We start from the raw sequence: 23,256 nt of genomic DNA, 5'->3' as shown, positions 1-23,256 counted from the left end.
TCGGAAAGATGGGAGGACATGCCTTTGCCCAAAGGCGGGGTCAGTCCAGGGGCTTGGCAGCCTCACCTGGCCTAAGGGTCAGGGGTCGGGGGTCGCAGCACAGGTGAGAACACAGAATTCCAGGCAGACACAACAGAGGGGGCGAGGCCGGGTGTCAGAAGATGAGGGAACGAGGAGGCCTCAGGCTTGGTCCTGACCCTCCACCCCAGTGCCCCTGCATCATGCCTTAGCTCCCCATCTTTGGTGAACCTTAGTGGGGTCCACTCGACGCAGCATCCTGCCCTCCCCACCGGTCTGCCCCCACGTTTCTGCATCTGCCATCGAAACGATCACCTGTCACCCTCCATCCGTGGTGTGTTTTCCTGCTCATCCACGCATGTGTGCTGCAGGGGTGGGTTGGCGGGTGGGGGGGCGGCCGGCGCGAACAACCACACACAGGGCGGCTCCAGACAACAGAATGATTTTCTCACAGTCCCAGGGCCAGAAGTCCGATACCCGTTGTCCCTAGACCCAAATCAAAGCAATGGCAGGCACTCCCTCCAGGGGCCCTGGGGAGGCTCCTCCCGGCCTCTCCTGGCCTCTGGGGCACGGGTACTCCTCCGCCTTCTCTGCCTCCACGATCACCACCGCCCCCCACGCCCCCCCTCCCTTTGCCTCTCTCTTGTAAGGACAGCTGGGCTGGTACGGAGGGCCCACCTGGTTGAGCCAAGATAATCTCCCTATCCTTAAGCGTTAAGATATGTAACTTAATCATGTCTGCAAAGGTTTCCCCACTATTTTTTTTTTTTTTTTTTTTACCATATAAGCTGATGCTCACGGGTTCCAGGGCATCTTTGGGAGCCTACCAGACATGCCAATCACTCACAGCAGAATCTTCCAACACTTGACACATAGTTTCTGAATGAATGCTTGAGAAGAGACGCGTGAAGTCCTGTCCCTGCTCCTCCTTCTTGGTACCCACGCCCCCTCTCCCAGGGTATTTACCCATCACCCCTGAAATGTGGCAAGTCCAGGAGCCTGAAGCCACATGTGGTCAAAGACCCGCGCCCTGGTTTTCTGAGACAGTCTTACTCATTACGTCATACGGTCCCCTTCCTGGGAGGTGTAGACTGGGGCAGGAGACAGGCACGTCCCAACCCCCGGTGCACGGAGAGTGCCTCCACATGGTCCTTCCAGGAGGCCACATGTCCCCATCAAGACCAAGCAGCTCTAAATGCTCGGATGGGAAGAGGTAGGAAGAGGTAAGGCATGCGTGCATTTCATGAGTGGTGACACTGTGTGGAAAGTGGAAGCCAAAGAGCCCAGCCCTTTCTCAGTATGCAACTCGCACGCCTGTCCTTGATCCTAGCCATGCCCCGAGGTGGTGCTGCCAGGGGATCCCCGCCTTCCTACACAAGAGGCCTGGACATTTGGCAAAAAAAAATTTGAAAAGAGATTCATGCACAGAAAGAAGCCACACTTTTAAAGCACGGGGTGAGAAAGGCTGCCGACCTCCAGCAGGATCCCGGCTACACAAGCCTGCCGCCAACCTCTGGAGCTCACTTCCCCGGCCTCTGGGCCCTGCTCCAGAACAGAGCTCTGCCCACCCCAGCTCATCTCCGGGCCCCTGTTCATCCCTCCTCCGTGGGCCAACTGCAGGCCAGGAACCTGGGGACATGATGGCACCATCTGCCATGCCAGGCTTCTGGCCGCCGCGCCAACCTCCACCTTGACCTTGAGTAGTGGAGTTGGGCTGGAGTCAGCACATACCATGAGGGGCAGAGACCCGCGTGCTGGCTGGCAGCCACTCAGCAGTGCACCCAGGGGTCCTGGAGCTGCCGTGACCACCTTCCAGGGTGGCAGGGAGTGCAGGCGCAGGTTTCTCTAAGCTGCACCTCCCTGAAGCCCCAGATGGGCCACGTCTGTGCCGACCTATGGGCGCCTGGCCTTCCCTTCTGTCCCTGTCCCCCTGCCCTGTGCCGCTGCCCCCAGCTGCCTGTGGCCTGCTTCTCAGACCAAATAGACCTTTAGGGAAAGGTGTGTTATTTCCTTTTTTAAGAACCTGAGTTGCAATTGACATACGTAAAATTAACCATTTTCAAGTGAACGCTTCAGTGGCATTTAGTGCATTCATAGCGTTGTGCTACTACCCTGTCTACCTAGTTCTGGAACATTCTTCCCACCCCAGGAGGAGACCTCACACCTCTTAAAAAGCACTCCCCAGAAGGATAATTCTTGAAGATGCAAAATAAGAACAGGCCCTCACGTAAAACGTGGTCAGAATACGCTTCAAAATCAGGAGAGTCCCTTGAACCCCAGTAAGACAGAGGCTGAGAGCACCTGGCCTGGGTTTAAATCTCAACCCTCCCCTCTCCGTATAGCTTTTTCTTCTGCTAAGTGGAGGTCATGAATACTCCCCTGCTCGTAGGGCTGAGAAGAACATGTGGAACGGGTCATGGAGTACGATGACGTACCAGGCCTCAGTTTCCCCATCTCTGAATGGAGACAACAGTCATCTCACAGGAGGTATGAGGTCCAGAAGTAAGAGCCCCTGCAAAGTGCTGTGCATGCAGTAGATGCTCAGTGTGTTGGCCACCTGCGGGGGCAGGAGCTCAAGCAGAGGGTGCCCAGGTGCCACAGGGACTAGTCAGGGGAGGGAGGACTCGAGAGATGGCCCACATCAACCGCTGTGATGTGGAGTCCAAGGGTGAGAGCCAGGAGGAAGGAGAGAGCTGCCGCTGCAGACCTACTGTGTGCGGGGCCCTGATGGGTGCTTTGTGTGCGGCGATCACGGCACCCCCAAACAGGGGCACTGCCTCAGCGCCCAGTACATGGATGAGGAGCCTGAGGTCAAGGCCGTGAGGTTGCCCACATCTCAAAGCCAGAGGAGCCAGCAGCACCAGAGCCCAGACCCGGGAAGCTCTCTGGGGCATCGTGGCCTGCTCTCTACCATGGTCTCCAGTCCATGCCCGCTCACAGGGTGACACAGGTAGAACCAGAGCAGCGCCCCAGACAGGCCTCCCGACTTCCCGTCCAGGGCTCTTCCTCCAGCCTGGCTCTTGCTGTGAGATTTCGCTGTGGGGCTGGGCTGTGGGTACAGGGGTGCCTCTCAAGACCCTGTGTTCATGAACTGCTTTCTTCTTGAGTGCTCCTGCATTGGTGCCCTGGTAAGCCTGGTGCGGGCCTGGGGGCACCTGGCATAGGACAGGGGCTGGGGCAGGGGTGAATGCAGGGACACAGTGTGCTAGCAAATGACCCAACATGGGCAGGGGCATGAGAGTGTGGTCACAGTGACAGGCAAACACTGGGGCCTGGACCCAGAAGGTGGGAGTGAAGGGAGACTTGTACACCATGTACAAAGGCCTAGATTGTTCTGTGCCCAGGGCAGGTGGTGAGCACTAGAAATTCGTATTTCAGAAATGTCACTCGGTTGGGAGGACTGTGAAGAGATGAAGCCACTGGCAGCCGAGAGATGAGTCAGAGGGCTGAGCCCAGTCCAGGTGAGAAATATGGGAGCTTCTGCCTATGGCCTTGGCTGCAGCGATGGGGGAAGGTGTAATGAAGAGGAAGGGCAAAGGGAGCTCCTGGCACTTGGGACTGACTGGCTGCCAGGAGAGGCTGCTGGCTGACATCTAATACCTGGCTGTGTCTGCTTTGGAAATGCCTATGATCCACATGAGGAGGTCAGAGTCCTGGCCTGCCTTACCCTTCCTTACCCTTCCCTCCCTTCCTCCCATCATCCACCCATCTATCCACCCACTCACCTACCTATTCATTCACTCAGACAACCACCCATCCACCCATCTACGTATCCATCCACCCTCCATCTATCCATCCATCCATCCATCCATCCATCCATCCATCCATCCACTCACTTATCTACCCGTTCACTCAAACAACCACCCATCCACCTATCCATCTATCTATCCATCCTCTATCCATTCCCCTCACCCATGACTCCCCAACCCTGTATTCTCTGAGGCTTGAGCACTTGCCAAGTCCATGACAGTTGCCAAGGAAGAGGAGATAAGTCAGAGTCAGCTCTGTTCTACCCTGGAGGAGACAGACATAGGAAGTAAGGGGTGGAAGGGTCCGCCCCTCTTGAACCAGGCAACATTGAGTTGGGGGATCTGCTTGCCTCTCCCTCTGGCTTCTCCCTCAGGCACCAAAGGCCTTCCTGCTTTCAGAAGGAGGAGGAGGAGGAGGAGGGCTCAGAAGACCATGTCTTTGGCCAGAGGTGGGGAATCAGCATAAGCATCTCCTGAGAGTCCACTAACAGCCTTGGGAACACTTCCAGAACTGACCTCCTCATATTCTCCTGAAACAGTACCCCCTTGGCATGGCACTCAGTTGGGATCCTGAGCCTAAACTCTGAATTTCAGGGTCTACAGTTTTTTTGAAAGTATGTTCATTCACAGGTGAGCACAGGCTGGTGGTTTTGGTGGTTTTAAGCAGAACGTATATAATTCTGTAACCACAGGAGACCTTGGGGATGATATAGCCATTTTATAGGTGGGGAAACTGAGGCCCATGCAGGTGGCTCATGTCAGAACTGGGACAGGGCCCCTGGCATCTGAACTCACAGGCTGGCTTGGGCCTCATCAGGCTCAAAGCTGGTCCTGAGGACTTCAGATTAGTACACCTAATTACATATTTGAGGACTGGCCCCATGTAGACTGAGCCAGTGCTGTGGGGTTGGGAGAAGGCAGGAGGAGGGGGCTGGGGCTGGCTCAGGTCATCTCCTCCTGGCTCTGCATGCAGTGGCTCCTGCTGGCAACTTGAAATCAGCCATGGTGGGAATATTCACACTGTGGACCCTGGCAAAGGCTACGAGCCAAGTTGGAGATAAGCAAGGGTACGAGGGAGGGCAGACACAGAGTTGGGGGCATGAAGGCAGAGGTTGCTTTTGGCAGGTAGCATCATGGAAAGTTTCATGGAGCCGTGTAAACCCTGTCCTTTGGCTGCAAGTGGCTAGGGCATTTGGGGAGACAGCAGACCCGTGTGCAGCTCTGGTGATGCCGGCGCTCTCCTGGTGGGGTACGAGTCAGTCTGAGGGCTGTGCAGGGGCTCGGCTGGTCCCAACCTGGAGTGTGCCTGGAATGCCAGCCTCCTTGTGCTCCTCTGCTGCTTCATTGCCATCCCCACCCATCCGCCTGCACTCCCAGCAACCCACACACCCAGTCGCCACCTGGGCATGTACTAAATGTGGTCTGAGGGCGCTCTGAGCCAGGATCCTCCCTTGTAGTGAGGGACTTTGCTCCCAGCCTCCAAGAAGGGGCCATTGGGTCCGAAAAAAGAAAAGCACCAGGGTCTCCTGCCTAGTTCCACCAAAAAGGGTGAAATGAGAGTGAGTGCCCTTTGAGAATTTCAGCTTCTGCAGTAGAGCCAGGTGGTCCTGGGGTGCCTCCACTAGCTAGGCTCAGCAGCTCCAGTAAAGAGCCCCTTCTCCAACCCAGAAGATCTAGGGCTCCCTATGCAGGGGTTTTGAGCTAGATCCCCAGAAGACTACTCCCATCTGTGAAACTCCCTGTGGTTTCATTGGGTCTAAGCTGACCTCCAGTTATAGGAATGTGCTCTAACTCCAGGGTGGGGACACCAGCAAGGTCCAAAGCCCCCTAGTCAATTGCTTCACACCATGAAAGTGCTGGGGAACAATGGCTGTGGTGAAGCTAGAGTACACTTACTGTCTCATTGACCGAGCCCTGGAGAAGGAGGAGCCCTCCCTTGACCCAGCCAAGCCAGCTGCCCCTGTGTCCTGAGGGGCTCAGAACCAGGGTATACCCACAAAGTGCCAGGAGTCTGCAAAATCATCTATTAAACCTGATTCTCAAAGTGCCAGGAGTCTGCAAAATCATCTATTAAACCTGATTCTCAATGCTCCATGGTGGAGGCTGAATCACAGATCTTGATTTTCAGATGACACCAGGGGCAGAGTGAATGATCTTGTCTGCATCCCCCTCACCCATTACTCCACCAGTCAGCATTCTCCATTTTCTCCACTCAAAACTGGCCCTGGCATCCCTAGGAACTGTTTCTCTCACCATTGTTTCATCACCTGGTCATCTGTGCATACTCACCACAAAACAAGAACACCCGAACCCCTCAAGTTTCAATTTGGATCTTACAACTTGTCCTGTGATTTGAATAAGAACCTGCATCAGTCTGATATTGAGTTTCTGGAATAAATGGGGCAGGAACATGACTCTGGGCTTCTCTCGTTTTGGCCTTTGACCTGAAGGAACATTCAATCAGCTTGGACTTTGCTTTGAGAGCAGCTCTTTGCAGAGAACTGCCCATTCACAGCTGCCTGCTTATGACCAAAGATATCCAGAAACCACTTCTCAGCTTTAGAAACTTACCCATCATTGAAAGGAAAGGCTCTTTGAACATAATGATGTGATTGTCAAAATAATAACTTACACAGGTTGAAATTTGAGTGAATCTCCCAGAATACAGAGCAAAAAGGCAAAAAGACAGAGAACATGAGAAAGAATGGGGGCAGGTGGGATGAACTCACATGGGCTGATAGGAAATCTAGAAAGATGGAACTGAGACAGGAAGTGAGGGTGTTTTCAAGGGAATAATAAAAGCATATTCTTAAAGCCAAAGCTGCTTCACTTTGAAGGAGCCCCTGGGATAGTGAACACAATGAATAAAGAAGAGACTTATACCCAGACCCATCATCATGACATTTCAGAATATTCAAGAAAAGTAGATACAATGAAGTTCTTACAAAGTTTTGGAAAGGTAAACAAAGGATCACCTACATGCAGTGAGTATCTGACAGCATCATAACCTCTCACCAGAATGAGCAGAAGCAAGATGACAATGAAGCAGTGCCTTCATAGATTAGAAGGAAAACTATTTTGAATCTAGAATTCTACAACACTGAGCACATTTCAAAACCAGAGCCTTTCAGACATGGAAGTTGACATTCTAGGTACCTTTTACTGAGGTTGTTACTTGAGTATGTATCCTAGTAGAACAAGGCTAAAGAAATACCTCAATTACCAAGTAGTTCAATGAAGCTAAATCTCAGAATGATAATTATACACTGGGAACTGGGGGATGGCGTCCAAATGGGAGGACAGAGAGCTCCAGTAAGAATGAGATGGGTTCCAGTGATATAGAAGAAACAGGAAGATATTTAGTAGCATACTGAAGAAATAATTTCTCTTCCACAAGAAAAAAAGAAAGGCAATCAGAAACTCTAGGAAAAAAATAAGAACTTCATGCGACAATCATGATCCTAATATTAAGCTAAACTGTGGCATTACTTTGAACAACTGATGGAGTAGAAGAATAAAAAAATCCAATGGGTTCTGGTTATTAGAAAGCTCCTTTTCATGGGTTTATAAAGAGGAACTGCAGTCCTAACCTTATACTTGGAAATGATATAAACATTTATAGTATCAAGATTAATGCTTTCCACTGGTTTTTAACTTTTGAAACCAACTATAGACAGATCCTAGAAGACTTTCACAGCAAAGAATTAATGATGCTTTCTGTTAAATTTAGAAATAAAGTGTTAGGGAGGTAACCATCAGAAGAACAAAGCAAAACAAATCAAAAGATACTACCTCACACCTGAATGAGTCTGGATGGCTACTGTCAAAATACATAAAAGATGATCTAACTAATTTAACAATAGATAATCTAGCTAGAGGTACTTCTAACAAGATAACTAGTTAGAACGGCTATTGTCGAGAACACAAGATAACTACTATTGGTAAGGACATGAAGAAATTGGGATCGGCACTGTTGGTGGGAATGTAGAGCTACTATAGAAAACAGAATGGAGGCTCCTCAAGAAACTAAAAATAGAGCTACCACAGGATACAACAATGGTACTCTCCTGGCATTAACCAAAGATAAATGAAAACACTAACTCAAAAAGATATCTGCACCCAATGTTCGATGCAGCATTATTGACAACAGCCAAGATATGGAAACTACCTAGGTGTCCACTGACAGATGAATGGATAAAGAAGAAGTGTTATACATATACAATGGAATATGATTCAGTCATAAAACGAAATAAAATCTCACCATTTACAGCAACATGAATAAACTTCGAAAGCATTCTATTAAGTGAAATAAGTCAGGTAGAGAATGACAAATACTATATGATTTCACTTAAATGTAGAAGAAAGCAGAATAAATAAACAAGAGAAAAAAACCCCATAAATATAGAGAACGTAGATACAAAGATTGGTGGTTGCCAGGAGGCGGGGATGAGGGAGTGGAGGTGAAGGTGTCAAGAGGTATAAGCTCTCAGGTATAAGATAAATAAATCCCAGGGATGTAATGGACAGCATGGTGCCCACGGTTAAAAATCCTGTGTCGTATATTTGAAAGTTGCTGGGATACCACATCTGAACAGTTCTCATCACAAGACAAAAATTGTAACAATGTGAGGTGACAGATGTTAACTAGACTTCTCATGGTGATCATTTTGCAATTTGTACAAATATCAAATCATTATGTTCTATACCAGAAACTAATATAATGTCATATGTTAATTATATCTCAATAAAAAAAAAAAAGAAAAAAGAGACATAAGGGGTAATCACAGAGGTAGGAAGGTAATCCTCAGGCAAATGAAGCAAGACAAGTAAAAGATGGTCCCTCCACCGAGCGGAGTTGCATAGAGGAGGCTGGGTAGGGGTGGGAAATGAGGTTTCTTTCCATTCCTAGCCCCGTGTCATTGGTTAGATTAATAACTTATTTTACTCTGCAATGGATGTTGTATCTGTCTCAAAATTTGTGGAAGGAAGAAAACTCTTACCCTGAGAATGGAGGAGGGGCAGGTGCCCTGGGGCAGTCAGGGGAAGTGGATACTTCGCTGAGGGCTGATGTCAGGAAGCAGCAAGAGGATCGGCAGAGGGTGAGCAGAGGGGCAGGAGTCCCGGACCCTTGTGATGGGTCATGTGGGAGGGGAGCAGACCCAGGTCTCCCACTTGGGCACCGGATGGGCTGTTTATCACGATGGTGATGGCAGAGGAAAACATTTTTTAGGGAAACCGTTGGGATGCACTCTCTGGGGCCGTGACTCATCCCGCCGGAGACCTGGTTCCAGCTGCCATATGCGTGCATATGGTCCCGCTGGGAGAGCCAGCTGGAAGAGCTGTCGTGGTGACTTCTTATGTTGCCTGTGCCCAGAGATTCACCCCTCTCCTTCTTGGTCTCAAGAAAGTTACAAATTGATATATACTTGAAAAAAAATAAAAATACAGATATGGGGGGGGGGGAGGAAGATATCACAAAATTGCCTCATTCCCTATCCCAAAGGAGCTGCCTTGAGAGCTTCATTATTCATCACTAGGCCTAGCCATAAATTAACAGAGAGGAAAAAAAAAAACAGAGTATGCTTCCTTGTGACTCCAGCAAGTGAACATACTTTGGGGATTGATGCCTCTCTTTTAAGTCTAAGGAATAATAAAAAACATAGAAATATAAAATAATGATGGAGGGAGAGTGGGGGAAATCAGTGTTTCTTGTCATTCAGTTCTTACTACCTACACGCTGAGGCAGTCTTCTGGAACACAAAGTTAGGGTTTCAAAGGAAAGCCAGCTACCCACACACGCTGTCCACAATTCAGCATCCCTCTGGATTTATATAGCGCATGCCTCTAAGCTGCAAGCACCAAGCATACATTTCCCCATTCATCCTGTCAGGAACACCACCGCGGATGTGGCCTGAGCTGGAAGTATGATCTCTACTTTGCAAACAGGGCTAGGGATCAGGGAATGGCGCACAGAGAGGGACAGCGAGTTGTTCAAGGTCACGCAGCATGTTAGCTGGAAAGTCAGATGAAAGAACCAAAACAAAATTTTTTTTCAAGGGCTTCACAAGGCTTCAGATAATGTGCACATATAGTTCCATATTCAGAGTCTGTCTCTGGGGAGATCCTCAGGAAACCAGCAGTGGGGGTTTTCTCTGGGGAGGAGTGGGGGCTGGGAGAGGTAAGGATGAGAGGGGGACCTGCTCTGATGCTGCACCTGCACATTTTGAATTTTTTATTGGTGTGTCTATATTTCCAATCGCCAATTTAAAAAAACGCATAAAATTGGATGATGAGGTCAGAAAGCCATGAAAGCATGCAGCTATGGCTAGTGGACGTTCGCCTGGAGAGCAGGCACGATTTGCCACCCTTCTCATTCAACTGGTCTCACTAAGGAAGAGGAATGACAGCCCATCACATTCTTAGATGCTTTCCCCACGTGGTGCTTCTGAACACAGCCCTGCCAGGCAGGTCCGAAGCTGCAAGTACAGCTTTGAATGTGTAGGGACAGGTTCCACGAGGGATTTGCTGACAACAGGGAGCAGGTCCAGTGCCCACGCACCTGTGGTGCTCCTCCCTGTAAGACCCCAAAGAAGGTGGAGAGTCCTCCTCACTCTGGCGGGTCCTGGCCCTTCTTGCTACACCTTGCACCTGGAAGCCATCCACCTGTCTATCCCTAACCCTCCACTGACCCGAGCCGCCACCATCACCATCATCTGGCCACCATCACCATCGTCTGGCCAGGAAGACAGCAATGGTCTCACAACTGGTCTCCGTTCTTCCTTCCGTCTGTTTAACTCCTGCAAAGTTACCTGGATCATGTCACCCTTTTGCATAAAGCCATCTAGCATCCCCGTGGTGTGAGTGGGAAGAAATCCACTCGTCTTCCACAGAGCAAAAGTCCTTCTGTGGCATCGTCCTTTCTACTCCCTTCCAGGCCACTGCTGTTTCTGTATGGCAGCTTCTCTTTTCACCTCAGGACCTTTGTACATGCTGGGCTTTCTGAAGACGGCTGTTTCTCACCAACTGCCAGGTTTCAAATCAAAAGTCACTTTGTCACAGAAACTTCCCTTGGCCCCTTATATAAAGCTAGCTGGCTCCAACCTGCCCAAGAGACTACATGGTGAAACTGTTGATTTGGTGCATAGCATTAACCACTCTGTGGGATTCCCTAGTTTATTTATGTACAAACTTCCCTATTTTCACCATTTAAGTTTTAATCTACATGAGGTCAGAGACTGTGCTCATCTTATTTACCTTTTATCCTTAGCTCCCTGAATATTTGGCTTTTGATGAATATTGGTTAGACAGACAAGAGGAATGGATGGGTGCATGGGCAGATGGATGGGTACATATGGATGGGTGGATGGGTAGATGGATGGTTGGGCAGATGGTTAAATGGATAGATAGTTGGTTGGATGAATGAGTCAGTAGATGACTGAATGGCTGGCTGATGGATGAATGGATAGGTAACTGGATGGCTGGATGAGTGGATAGACGGATGGGGTACATTCAGCCTACAGTGAGAGCCTAAGGTCTCCTTTTCCTCTCTCACGTAGACTTCTCCTGGGTGCCCCATGCTAATGAGGCTGGAGATCTGATTTAAAATGAATGGGAACCTGAGAATCCCAAACTCTGTATTGAGAAGTGTTTTTAAAAACAAGATTGAAATATCTGTAAGGTCCTGTGTAGAAATGGTCCCAGGTTCTCTGCTTTCTGATCTTGATCATGTGCCTGCATTTATAGACACTTCTGCTGTGTGCAAATAGGGGGAGTGGAAGGGAATCCTCAGGAGAGAACTGGTCAGAGTAACTGTACACATTCAACAATGGATGGGGGTGTTTTTGTCAGACGACCCTTAAGCTCAAAAGAGGGGGTGAAGAGGGGAGAGCCACCTCCTGACTGATTCAGAAACCGTCTACGTTGAGTCTCGCTTCCTACTGCATTTTTCTTCAATTACATCTGCATCTGCAACGGGGCGGCCTCAGCCGTGACTGCCTGCCCAGACCGTCGCCCCGCCGCCTACGGTGGGTAATTGGCCCGGGTGCTGGCGCACCACCCAGATCTCTGTGGCTCACCAGGCCGTGTCTGACGGAATTTGGAAGAGCGCTAATGAACTGCTGGCTGGCCTGCCCAGTGACACGTACGCCCCTCAGATGCCTTCTGCCCGTTTAGCCAGGGCCCGGCCTCACCCCAGCACCCGCTGGAGAGCTACGCATGCTGCCGCTGGGGCTGGGATGGCCAGTGGGAGCCACGAGCTCCCTCGCTCCTGCCAAGTGTGCAGTCTGGAAGGGGTCAGTTCTGGGAGGCAGTGGGACCCCCCCCCTACACTAACCCCTACTGCCCGTGTGGAAATGTCCAGACCTGATAACCCAGGTGCTATCATCATTCCATCTGCCCCACACACTTCATCAAATGATGGTTCCGTGTCTGCCAATTTCTCTCAAGCCCAGGCCAGGTCTGTGGTCAGCTTTGGGCAGTAACATCTCCACCGTGGGACGGACGGGGCTGTGGGCAAGGGTCCCGGATTCCAGGCGCAGGAACCCGTGCGGCCCAGGGCCAGGTCCTGATGTGACCTTCCTTCCTGCACTTCAGTGTTCTCTGTGAAGTGTTACCCACTGACTTCCAAGGTTACTGGAGGGTGGGCAGCAGCAGCCGTGATCGAGGAAAGGCGTGGACACGCGGCAGGAGGTTAATAAATGGCACGATGATTACTCGTGTGTCTTTCTGGGCAGCTGAGCCCACAGTGGGTCTGATGCCCCCTCCCTGGGAGAGTGGGGGCGGACTCCTGAAACATGGTCAAGGGCACAGCTTTCATCATTTGCTCAGAAGCCACCAGGTGGCCCGGGTGTGGCTGGATGTCCTTCTTCTCTATGGTTCCAGACCTCGGACAGTAACATGTAAGACAAAAGTCTTTATCTGGGCACCCAAGAACAGGGAGGCATAGCTGGCAGGGATCTCACAGTCACCTGGTCTAACCTTCTATGACATTCTGGCAAGAGAATGCCTACCCTGTTTGACTCCCTGCAATGGTGGGGGGCTCATCACCTCTAGACACTGCTCTGTTCTACCTCTGAACAGCTACGACGGTCTGCACACCTGCTGTTGGCCACGTGGCAGGTAGTATGTGTCCCTGGTGCATTCCAGTCCTGTTCTCAGCCACGTGACATGCTACCCAGCCAGCCTGGCCCCAGAGTCTTCTCTTCCAGACTCAGCCAACTCAGGTCCTTTGATGGTTCCTCTGTGGGGACGCCGCCTGTTTCAAATGCTGAGAGTTTGTGCATATGCAACTTCACGCACACATATGCATCAGGGGTGGCCTCTTGGTGGTTCTCCGCCAGCAACAGGCCTTGGGGGGACCGGGCCCTGCAGAAGCCACTGCCTGCAGGCAAGTTGTGGCTGTCACAGGCTCTTCCCCAAAGCCGCACTCCTGGGCTGGATGGCCCTCCACATAACCATGGCGACAGCTCTAGGCCTTTCTTGGAGCTTCAGGCACCCTCTTTCACAAAGCATTACAGGCACATGGGCTGTGACCATATGTCCAGGGTCCATTTCAACAGGCAGTCTCTTGCTGTGGCAGAAACAATTCATCTGACCCAAACAGAGACTCATCAGGAGAAGCCGGGGTCAGGCGTAGCTCCCTGGAAGTCACCAGCCTGGAGCATTCTCTCCCTGGGCTGTGCTGGTGGCCAGGCCAGGACTGCAACTTGAACATTCAAGGTCAACAAGTAGGCAACATTAGCAAGATCTGGAAAGTTGGCCAAGCCCCTTAGAAGGGGGATGACCCAGTTCCTCTGCTGGGTGTGGGATTCTTGTCCTAATACATTTTGTTTATGACGGAAAGGTGGTTGGGACAGGTCAGCATGAAAACCAGGTCCTATCTGCAATTCCACTGCTAGATGCGAGCCCCAAAGAACTGGAAACAGGTGTTCAAACAAATACTTGTGTGAGAACGTCCACAGCGGCACCATTCACAAGAGCCAAAAGGTGGAAGCAACCCAGATGCCCAACCACAGAGGAATGGCAAGCAAAATATGGTGCATATGCACAATGGAATATTCTTTGGCCTCAAAAAGGCAGGACATTCTGACACCTGCTACAACACGGATGGGCCTGGAAGACGCTACATGGAGTGAAATATGCCAGCCATAAAAAAAAATATACAAATTCTGTATGATTCTACTCCTATAAGGTCCTGGAGTTCAGAAAGGGTGGAGAGTGGTCACAGGGGGGAGGGACGGGGTCAGTGTCCCCTGGGGACAGAGAGTGGACGATGGTCACAGGGCTGGGGGAGGGATGGGGTCAGTGTCTTCTGGGGACAGAGAGTGGACGGTGGTCACAGGGTTAGGGGAGGGATGGAGTCAGTGTCTCCTGGGGACAGAGAGTGGACGGTGGTCACAGGGTTAGGGGAGGGACAGGGTCAGTGTCTCCTGGGGATAACAGAGAGTGGACGGTGGTCACAGGGCCGGGGGAGGGACGGGGTGTCTCCTGGGGACAGAGAATGGACGGTGGGCACAGGGCTGGGGGAGGGATGGGGTCAGTGTCTCTTGGGGCAGAGATTCAGTCTGAGAAGATAGAAATTCCTAGAGATGGATGGAGGGATGTCCACACAACAACGTGAATACACCTAATGCTTCTGAGCTGTGCATTTAAAAATTATTGAGATCATACATTTTACATTATGTGTATTTTATCACAATGAAGAAGTTTAGAAAGAAGGATGTACTGATCCCTCTAAACATGGATGAATCTTGTGGACGTTATTCTAAGCAGGGAAGCCCCACAGGAAAGGTCACACAATGAATGCCTGCCTCCCTTTACATGAAACTCCCAGAGAGTAGGTCGGTGGGGGCTAGTGCTGTCGGCAGGGGGGGTCATGGCTAGGCGCTCCCTTGTGGGGGGATGGAAATGTTCTGGAACTAGATGGGGTGGTGGTTGCATGATACTGTGAATGTACTAAGGCCACAGCATACGTTTGGAAATGGCAGTTAGATTATGTGAATTTTAACAGTAAAACAGAAACAGATGAAAGCAGGTTTGATCCCTCATAGGATCATAGTCTATGCTGTTCATCACAGACCCACTGGGGGCCCCAGGGTGTGGGACAAGGCCCAGGGCAGGGTGTCCAGACTCTACCCACCACCCAGAGATGGTTTGGTGGGCTTTTCTGAGGGGGTCCCAGGGATGGCCTGTCGGGTCACACAGCCTGGATCCCCCACTTTCTCTGTGTCACATGCTAACTCTCATTGAGGCCACCATCTACGAAAAGCCCTCTGTCTGGGTCGGGGGACAGGATTTTTTTCTCCACACCCTCTCGGCCCCCAGTGTAGAGAGTCTGGTGTTTGTGACAGGAATGAAGGGTAGAGAGACATGGTGCTTGGGGACAGTGAGAGCCAGAGAAGCAGAAGTGACAGCAGGGCAGTGGCTGTTGGTGAGGCTCACCTGGCAGGACCCCAGCCTGCCTTGGCCTCCCCCAGAGTTACAGGGAAGAGGCACACAGACACCCATGGACATCTCGTGCCTGTATTGTTTCTGTGGGGAAGTTCGAACCTGTGCCCTGTGTTGCATCACCAAAGGTACACGGCTCTCTGCATGAACCAAACACTGCCCCCAACCGGCCTTTTAACAGACGTCAGAAAGCAAACCTGCCAGGCTCCAAGGCTCTGCCTGCTTGGGGCCACACTGTTCAAGGGGGATGAGTCTTTCTTGTACAAAAACCTCAACTCAGAGGCAGAAAGAAGTGGAAATGTATCTCAGGTGGAAGCCCAGAGCGATGGCATCCTAAAGATTCCTGGTGGCCAGTGCCTGTCATCTCTGACATCTGTGCTGATCCCCACGTAATGCTTAGTCTTCCTCCTCCTGGTTAGGCAGCCCTCTCCTCCTCTGGGCCACCCCACAGGTACACCCAGCCCTGACCCCAAACCTCGGGCAGCACCGAGACCGCATCTTGGGGAGGTTCTCCAGAAGACAGTGGCTTCAATGCAGCCCATGTACAGCAGACCCACTAAGGGAAAAAGCCAAGGGGGTCCGAGTGCCCCATGCAAGCTGGTCCAGCGCTTTCATGGCACAGGTGAGCATCTTTGATTAGAGTGGGCCTGGCAGAGAAAGAGCCACATCTTACCTGGTAGCATCGAAGCTGTCATAGGAACCGACCGTGTAGTGCCTGAAGAGTTTCTTGCTGCGGTCTGCACGAGTTTCTGCACAGAAAGGGAAGAGAAACACGGTTTAGAAAAGTCACAGTCCCTGGACGCAGAAATCAGGCCAGCTGGGCCTTTCATTTATCTGACTTATGAAGCGCCGAGACCCGCTCTCCTGTGGAAAGATCTGGGAGGAAGTGAAGGCCTCGTTCTGGGACCTGACTTTGCAAAATTGGAGGAACCCATATGAACCCCAAGGCCGGCTTTTGCAGAGTCAATACTCTGCCTTGTGGTTTAAGCTGGAATAACAGTGCGCCTTGGGCTCACGGAGCCCGCCAGCATGGTTTTCTCAAGTGCTGCTGGGTCTTCCAGCAGATCCGAGGGTGACTGCCTTTTGGGAAGAGAATGCTTATTGTTACTTTTCTGGTGATAGATGTTCTTTCCTAAAAAACAAACAAACAAAACCACAACCGTGATTCACATTCCTCATTAAGTCCTCTGCTCGCTTTTCTTACTCAGCAGATTTCGACATAAACTTCGGGGGACGTGGTATGAGCGCTGTCATTAGATTTAACGCATAGCTCAAGGCGGGATGGAGAAAACCCTCCACCACACAAAAACAAGATTTGGCGGCTCAGTGATTTGCTGTTCAGATATTTCCCCCACAAATAAAATCTCCTGCACAACCTCCTTCCTAAGCCCTGGGAAAAAAACACAGAGGAATTATGGGACCGACCTCAGGAAAACAGCTTAAAATCTCACGATAACTTCTGTAACCCTCTCTGTGGCCAATCCACATTCTAAGCTGAACCAGCACACGTATTCAAATCCCAAACATATACCTTCAGTTAAAAAATGAGTGCACGTAAGCGTACTGAGGAAGTTCAGGTAGCATCACTTGGCTCCTTTTACGCAGGAGGCAGGTGGTTCAGCAAACACGCAGGCTCATTTTCTGTACAGAATGGAGTTGCCTTTGGGGGATGGGAGGAGCAGATGTCCAGTCCAGGACTACATTTCCCAGCGGCCCTTGCATCCTGGTAGGGCCACATGACCACTTTCCACCAATTGAATGTGAGCAATGGAATGGCATATTTCATTACAAGGATGGGGTGGTGGTGGTGGGGTGTCTCTTGTGCCTCTCTACCCTCTCTTGCCACTTTGCCCAGCTCAGAGTTAGGACTGCTGGGCCCTAAAGGATGGTAGACTCCTCTAGGGTCCCCACAAGATGCCTGGGTCTCCGTATGTTGAACTGTTGAAGTGAGCAACAATTAGACGTCTATCACATCATGCTACACGAGAAGGACTTACTTGGTACAGCAGCTAACACTGTCTTAACCAATGTGCAGGCCAGGTCCTCTGGGACTTGACTCCCACCTGCCTTTCCACCCCTTTCCCATCACTAACCCTGAGGCTCCAACAACACAAAATATACGATTCCATGAACAGCAACATCATTATCATCTTTGTCGTCGCCAACACTAACTGAGTACCTGCTGTATACCAGGTCCTGTTCCAAGTGCCATTCCTATATTCACTTCCTGGACCCTCATGCCCCCCGCTGATGGGGCATGCTCTGCTTTGTAGGCCACCTTTCAAATCCTGCTCAGGACCTTGGGGGTCCTCCCCATGGAGTTGGCCCCTCTGTCTCTGCTTTATGTGTCCTTGCTGCATCATCACTGACAATTTTTGGAGTCCTTTCCCTGCACTTCGGTCTGGTCATCTGGGCTCAGCCATTCACTGGTCACAGAAGCCCAGCAAAGGAGATGGGACTGCAGCCATTTTATGGATGGAGATGGTAAAGCTGCCAAGGCAAAGTCACATGTTCACTAATGGCAAGGTCAGGATGAGTTTCTCGGCTGGTAAATGGGGGCCCCAGGCTCAGGTACAGACCACCAGACACACTAACTGACCCCTGGAGGCGGTCCAAGTCCCCTTGCTCTCTACAGTGCTCAAGGGTGGGGACTGGCCTTTCTCTCTATCCCACCCCCCCCCCACCCATACCTAACCCCTGGTAGATACCCACTCCAAGTGCTTGTCCACCTCATCTAAGTGACCTATTGTGTAATTAGCAAAGAAAGCAAACCACACACCATCAGAGTAGCTTGAGTACATGGGACCCTTGCTGGGCTGGGCACTGGTCCAGCTAAGCTGCATGTACCTCTTCTGCCAGGTGTTTGGCACCTGGATGAAATGTGCCCAGATGTTTTGTGTCTTCCTCCCCTCCTCTTTGGCTTCTGTAGCATGCATATGTGCAATATGAGTCATTTATTAAGCCTACAGGGGAGACAGGTCCTGTGCCTCGCATGCAGGGATTAGGAGACTCACAGAGTGTGGGGCCTTAGCTCTGCCATCAGGGGCTCATAATCCTGAGGATGGGGTGAAGACAGAGCATGAGGACACGGACCTTCTGTGGTCTAGGCTAAGGGCACCAGCAATCAGATGACTGGAGGAAGTACATGGGCCAGGCAACGCATCTGGCCAGCTCAGCCCTGTGACATCTGTGTGGGAGCCCCATATGTGCCAGGCCCTGAAGGGATATGTAGGATTTGAACCTCATTGTGTTAAGCAGGGTAGCTCACAAAGCCACTGAACAACCATGGGGACTCTCTGTAAGCTGCTATTATTACTCATAATTACCTTGCTTGCTTAAGCCCTATGTAGGCAGCTCTATGCTGGTCGTCTAGGGAAGTGTTGGGCACTGAGAGATGACTGGTGTAGGCCTTTGGCTAAAGTCAGAGGCCTTTGGCTAAAGTCAGGCTAAAGTCAGTGGGTTCCAGCAGCAGAGAGAGTGTGCAGCAAATGTGTGTATGTGTGTGTGTATGTGTGTGTATGTGCATGTGTTTTCTAGAAGAAACATTTCAGAAAGGGAGCCATTTCTAGCCCAGGTCAGTTAGCCAGTGGTTCCTAGACTTTGGGATTACATGGACCAATAAAATCTTAAACAAAAGAGGGGCGAATATAGACTGACATAAAATTTACCAAGTTTTTATTTTGGTTCAGTAAGAACATTGAGAATAATAGATTCTCTTCTGCTACCTCAATTATCTTATTAGAGAAAGGAGACCCATAGAAATGAGACCTGCTTGATGAAAACCTCCCACTGCAGATGTCTTTCCTGTCCTCTGGCTCCTGGACACAGTCATACTTCTGCTTTGGATATGCCCCCAAAGATCAGTGAAGAGGTACTGAGGGAGACATCATTGCCACCATCAGGGTCATTACCATCGTCATCACCATAGTCATCACTGCTGCTGCCATCATCACCATTGCCACCATCACCGTCATCACCACCATCACCACCATTACCTCCATCATCACTACCATCAACTTCATCACTTCATCATCACCATCACCACCATCACCACCACCATCTGCTGCATGGCACATTCCGACGAGAGACAAAATGATTACGTAGAGTCCAATATCTTGGAACAAAGAGGCCCGAAGGGGCTACACCATCAGGTGCTGCCAAGACATGAAGATGCTGAGGTGAAGCCCCAAGTCCAGGTTGGCTTTTGGTTTTATTATCGTAGAATGTAAAGTATGTGGAAACAAGGAAGGAGAAACAACTCAAGAAACCAATCATGGGAGGCACAGCAAGAACCTGTGTATGTGACTGTCTGCATGGGTCTCAGGGGGGCATTAACTAGGGGGCTGTGGGGGATTGGAGAACTGACATCAGCAGGCTTGGCTGTCTGTCCACCATCACTGCTGTTTTCAGTATGGGCTGATGACAGGAATAACTGGCTTCCGCCACACGCATAAAGCTATTGCCATTCATCCGTGGCCCTGTTCTTATTGTTTCTTTTACTCTCTGAGATCTTGCTTTCCCATAATCATCACCATTACCTCCCTCATCACCATCACTGCCATCATCATTGTCCTCATCACCATCATCACTATCACTACCTCCCTCATCACCATCATCACCACCTCCCTCATCACCATCATCGCTGTCACCACCTCCCTCATCATCATCATCATCATCATCATCATCATCATCATCACTGTCATCATCATCACCATCACCACCCGATCATTATTATCATCACAGGAGCTCTGCTAAGTCATCTCTTCACTTCATCAAAATGAAGTTTTCCACCTTATTTTGTCTTCACACAGAACTCGTGGTAAGTGGCTATCTTGCTCCTGTTTTCAGTTTCTGACCTGGGGAGAGAGAAGGTAGGCTAGATTGCTCTCAGGACGCTTCCCTTCTGTCACCGTGTATGCCTCATGTCACCACCAGGGTTGGCCTTTGTTGGCAGCCTGGGACCTGCTGTCATTGTGCAGGGAGCCAGGGGCTGCTGGCTGCCTGGGCTGACCGCTTCCCAGGACTCACTGATGCAAATGTGAATCACAGATAGAACACTTTGGACTGGTCAAAGGGGAGAAGCATGCATTTGAGGCGAGGCGAGCATCCCTGTGGGTGGATGACAGCAAGACACAGGGCTTTTCAGAGAGGCATCTTGGCCTCAGCTGGAACCTCCACCGCCAAGTCAACTTCCCAAGTCACTGGCCTCTGGGCCTCTGTTCAACCAGCAGCGGCTACAGCCCCTGACACTCCTTACTTTATAACTAGGAGCAGGGGCATCTAGGCCTCTGCTGCAGCAGAGCCAATGATGCACACTGCTGCACCCAGCCCAGCAGGCCTTATGTGGGACACTGCATGGTTGGGGGATGCTGCACCTCTTACCCACCGTTTGCCTCTGGGTCTGCCCGGCACTTGCCCAGCACCGGGAGCAGGAAAGGAGGCATCACATGCCAAGCTGGGGGCTGAGGTTCCTGTGCTGCTGTCACAAACCTCCCAGAATGTCTCAGACCTGCAGGATTGTGGTTAAGTGAGGTTGGTCTTGAAACCCCAGCTACTGTCAAGTGCAGACACTGGGGGGTTTCCTGTGCCCATCTCAATACTGAACAAAAGGACAGACCTGGGGCTCTGAGTGGAGGCAAGGGGCACAGACCCCATGACTGTCAGCAGGTCCTGGGCAACTGTCTGTCATTCTGTTATTCAGATGTGGACACACACATTCGAAGACTGCAGTTGGCTGACTTGGTCACTTACACACCCAACACAGCCCACTCCAGGCTCTTGGGTGTGGTCAGAAATCCACGCGTCCTTCAGAGGGTCCTAACAAGAGCCCTCATAGCCCCCATATCTGCCTCCACTCTCCATCCTGCACTATCACTCTTCATCTTTCATTTGCATCGAAATTACCGATCAGCCACACCTTTCACAGTCCCTGTGCAGAAGACATTCCCCTTCTCCTGGGCTGTGCCTCCCTTGTTCTTTGGGGTCAGTCCTTTCTAAGCCCAGCCCTTCCCCATCCCCACAGCCCACCCCCGGACTCCAGTGTTTGGCAAGGGAGCCTGGCAGGCTAGGCTGTCCTTTGACCACAGCAGGTACCTGGCACAGGGGCGGGGCATGTGACCCTGGCGGGGACAATGGATCCTACTCTTACTGCTGCTATTTCTACTTTTGAGGCCACTGTGGGGGAGACGCTGCCTGAGAATGAGTCACACCAAGGACAGTGGAGCAGCTGGCAGGGAGGAACTGACCAACTGCCCTGGTGACATGGTCTGAAGCCCGGCACACAATCCACAGCTATGCCTGACTGTTCAGTTACACACACCAAATACATTTCTTTTTCAGTTTAAGACAATGTCGTTTACGTTGTTTTTAGCCAAAAAAGTTCAGAAGGATGCAGTAATGCATTTAATGGTTTGCAAGGTTGCACTGACAGCCAGGAAAACAGCCACCCAAGGTATGGTGCTCACACTGAGTCTGGGTGCCTGCATCCCTTCCCCGGGGAAAGGACTGCTCCCTTCACCACGTGGGCATCCTGGAGGAGCTACCTCTCTAGAGGCCTGGCACCCTGATCACCACAAGCACAGCTGTGCCGCAGGCTGTTCCAGGCATCATGTGGGATTCTCCTGGACCCCATCATTAGTATTAAGGGACCATGACACACACAGGACCCAACTGGCATTTTCTGAGATGTTCTGAGGGCTTGATGCTGCAGGAGGTGACCTTTCCTCGGTTGGATATCCTTAAAACTAGTCTGGGTCAATGAGTTTTGAGAAGTGACTTATATAACTTCTTGGATGTTTGGAGCATTCAGTCCCCAGTGTGAGCCTGTCCCTTGGCCCCCAGCATTGATCTTTGCCCAGGGGCATGGTGGTCAAAATATGAGATGATGATTGCTCTGTCAGCCTGGGCCTCCCAGGAAGCCCCCTGGGGTACATGACAGACATGTGGCATGAGAAATAAATCTTTGTGGTTTATTAAGATTAGGGACCTGTTTTGTTACTGCAGCTTTACCTAAGCTGACTGATGCAGACCGTGCATGGTCTTCTCTCTCAAGGGAGCCAGAACATTCCACGTTTTGCTCAAGCCTGGCAGAGCTGACTTTCTGTCACCAGCAACCAAGAGTCCTGGTGAGTATAGGAAAAAAAAAAAGAAAAGACTAGACATGATCAAGGCAAGGTCAGAGCTTGGCCCCTTGTCTGGGAGGTTGTCCATACTTTCCAGAAGAAGGTGGAAAACCACCCAACAAACAACAGGAATGTATCTCAGTAAACATGGACAGAGCCCAGCACAGTAGCACATGCCTTTATGTGTCTTGGGGGAGCACAGGACGCCTCTCTGCTTATGATCAGGGAAGCAGAAAATCTAACCAACCCAGAGGGAACTATTTACTTTTTTGTTTCCCTAACACTGAAGAAGCTTCTCGAAGCCAAGAACCAAGTACTTTGTAACCAGGCTCACCTCCTTGGCCACTGCCAGGCCAGTGCTTCATGCAGCAGATACTCAGCAGCAATGCCCACAGTCCCACACAGCAGTCCCCCGCCCTCATCTGAGTGACCATCAGCTTTGCTTGGACTGGTGCAGTAGTCTCTGGTCTTCCTGCTTCCATACTTGTCCCTCCCCTCACTGATCTACTCTCTGTAGAGCAGAGGGAGCTTGAAGAAATGTAAAAATTAAGTGGATGCCACTGTGCTGCTTACTATTTTTCCAATAACTTCCCATGGAATTAGAGGCACATCCAAGTGCCCTTGGGTGACACCAGCCTAACACGGTGTGGCCTCAGCTCTCACTGCTCTCTCTTCTCAATCACCCCACTCCTGCCACATTAAGTGTCTCCTTGTTCCTTGCAAATGACGAGCTTGTCTGTACCTAAGGCCCCCTGCGCTTGCTGGTCTCTCTGTGGGATGCACTCTCCTCAGCTTACATCCTACTGTTCCCCTGGAGCTCCGGCTCCTACAACATGGCCTGGGGCACAGAAGTGCACAGTGACTGCACTTTCAGTGCATGAGGGGATGAAACCCCATGCATGTCCTTGGACTCTTTGCTGCTA

General features: G+C 50.8%; 1 protein-coding gene across 6 annotated transcripts in view; it reads right to left on the bottom strand.

Moving 5' to 3' along the window:
- SHANK2 (SH3 and multiple ankyrin repeat domains 2) overlaps positions 1-23,256 on the bottom strand; it is a 509,567-nt gene that overhangs the window by 170,566 nt on the left and 315,745 nt on the right. For all 6 annotated transcript variants that reach the window (XM_041774022.1, XM_041774021.1, XM_041774024.1 and 3 more), the window contains one exon: positions 15,886-15,961. In XM_041774022.1, the coding sequence (XP_041629956.1) occupies positions 15,886-15,961 (76 nt within the window). The remainder of the gene's footprint in view (positions 1-15,885; positions 15,962-23,256) is intronic.

This window comes from Vulpes lagopus, chromosome 11, assembly GCF_018345385.1.
Source record: "Vulpes lagopus strain Blue_001 chromosome 11, ASM1834538v1, whole genome shotgun sequence".
Lineage (NCBI taxonomy): Eukaryota > Metazoa > Chordata > Mammalia > Carnivora > Canidae > Vulpes > Vulpes lagopus.
This window is presented reverse-complemented; position numbering and strand designations above follow the sequence as displayed.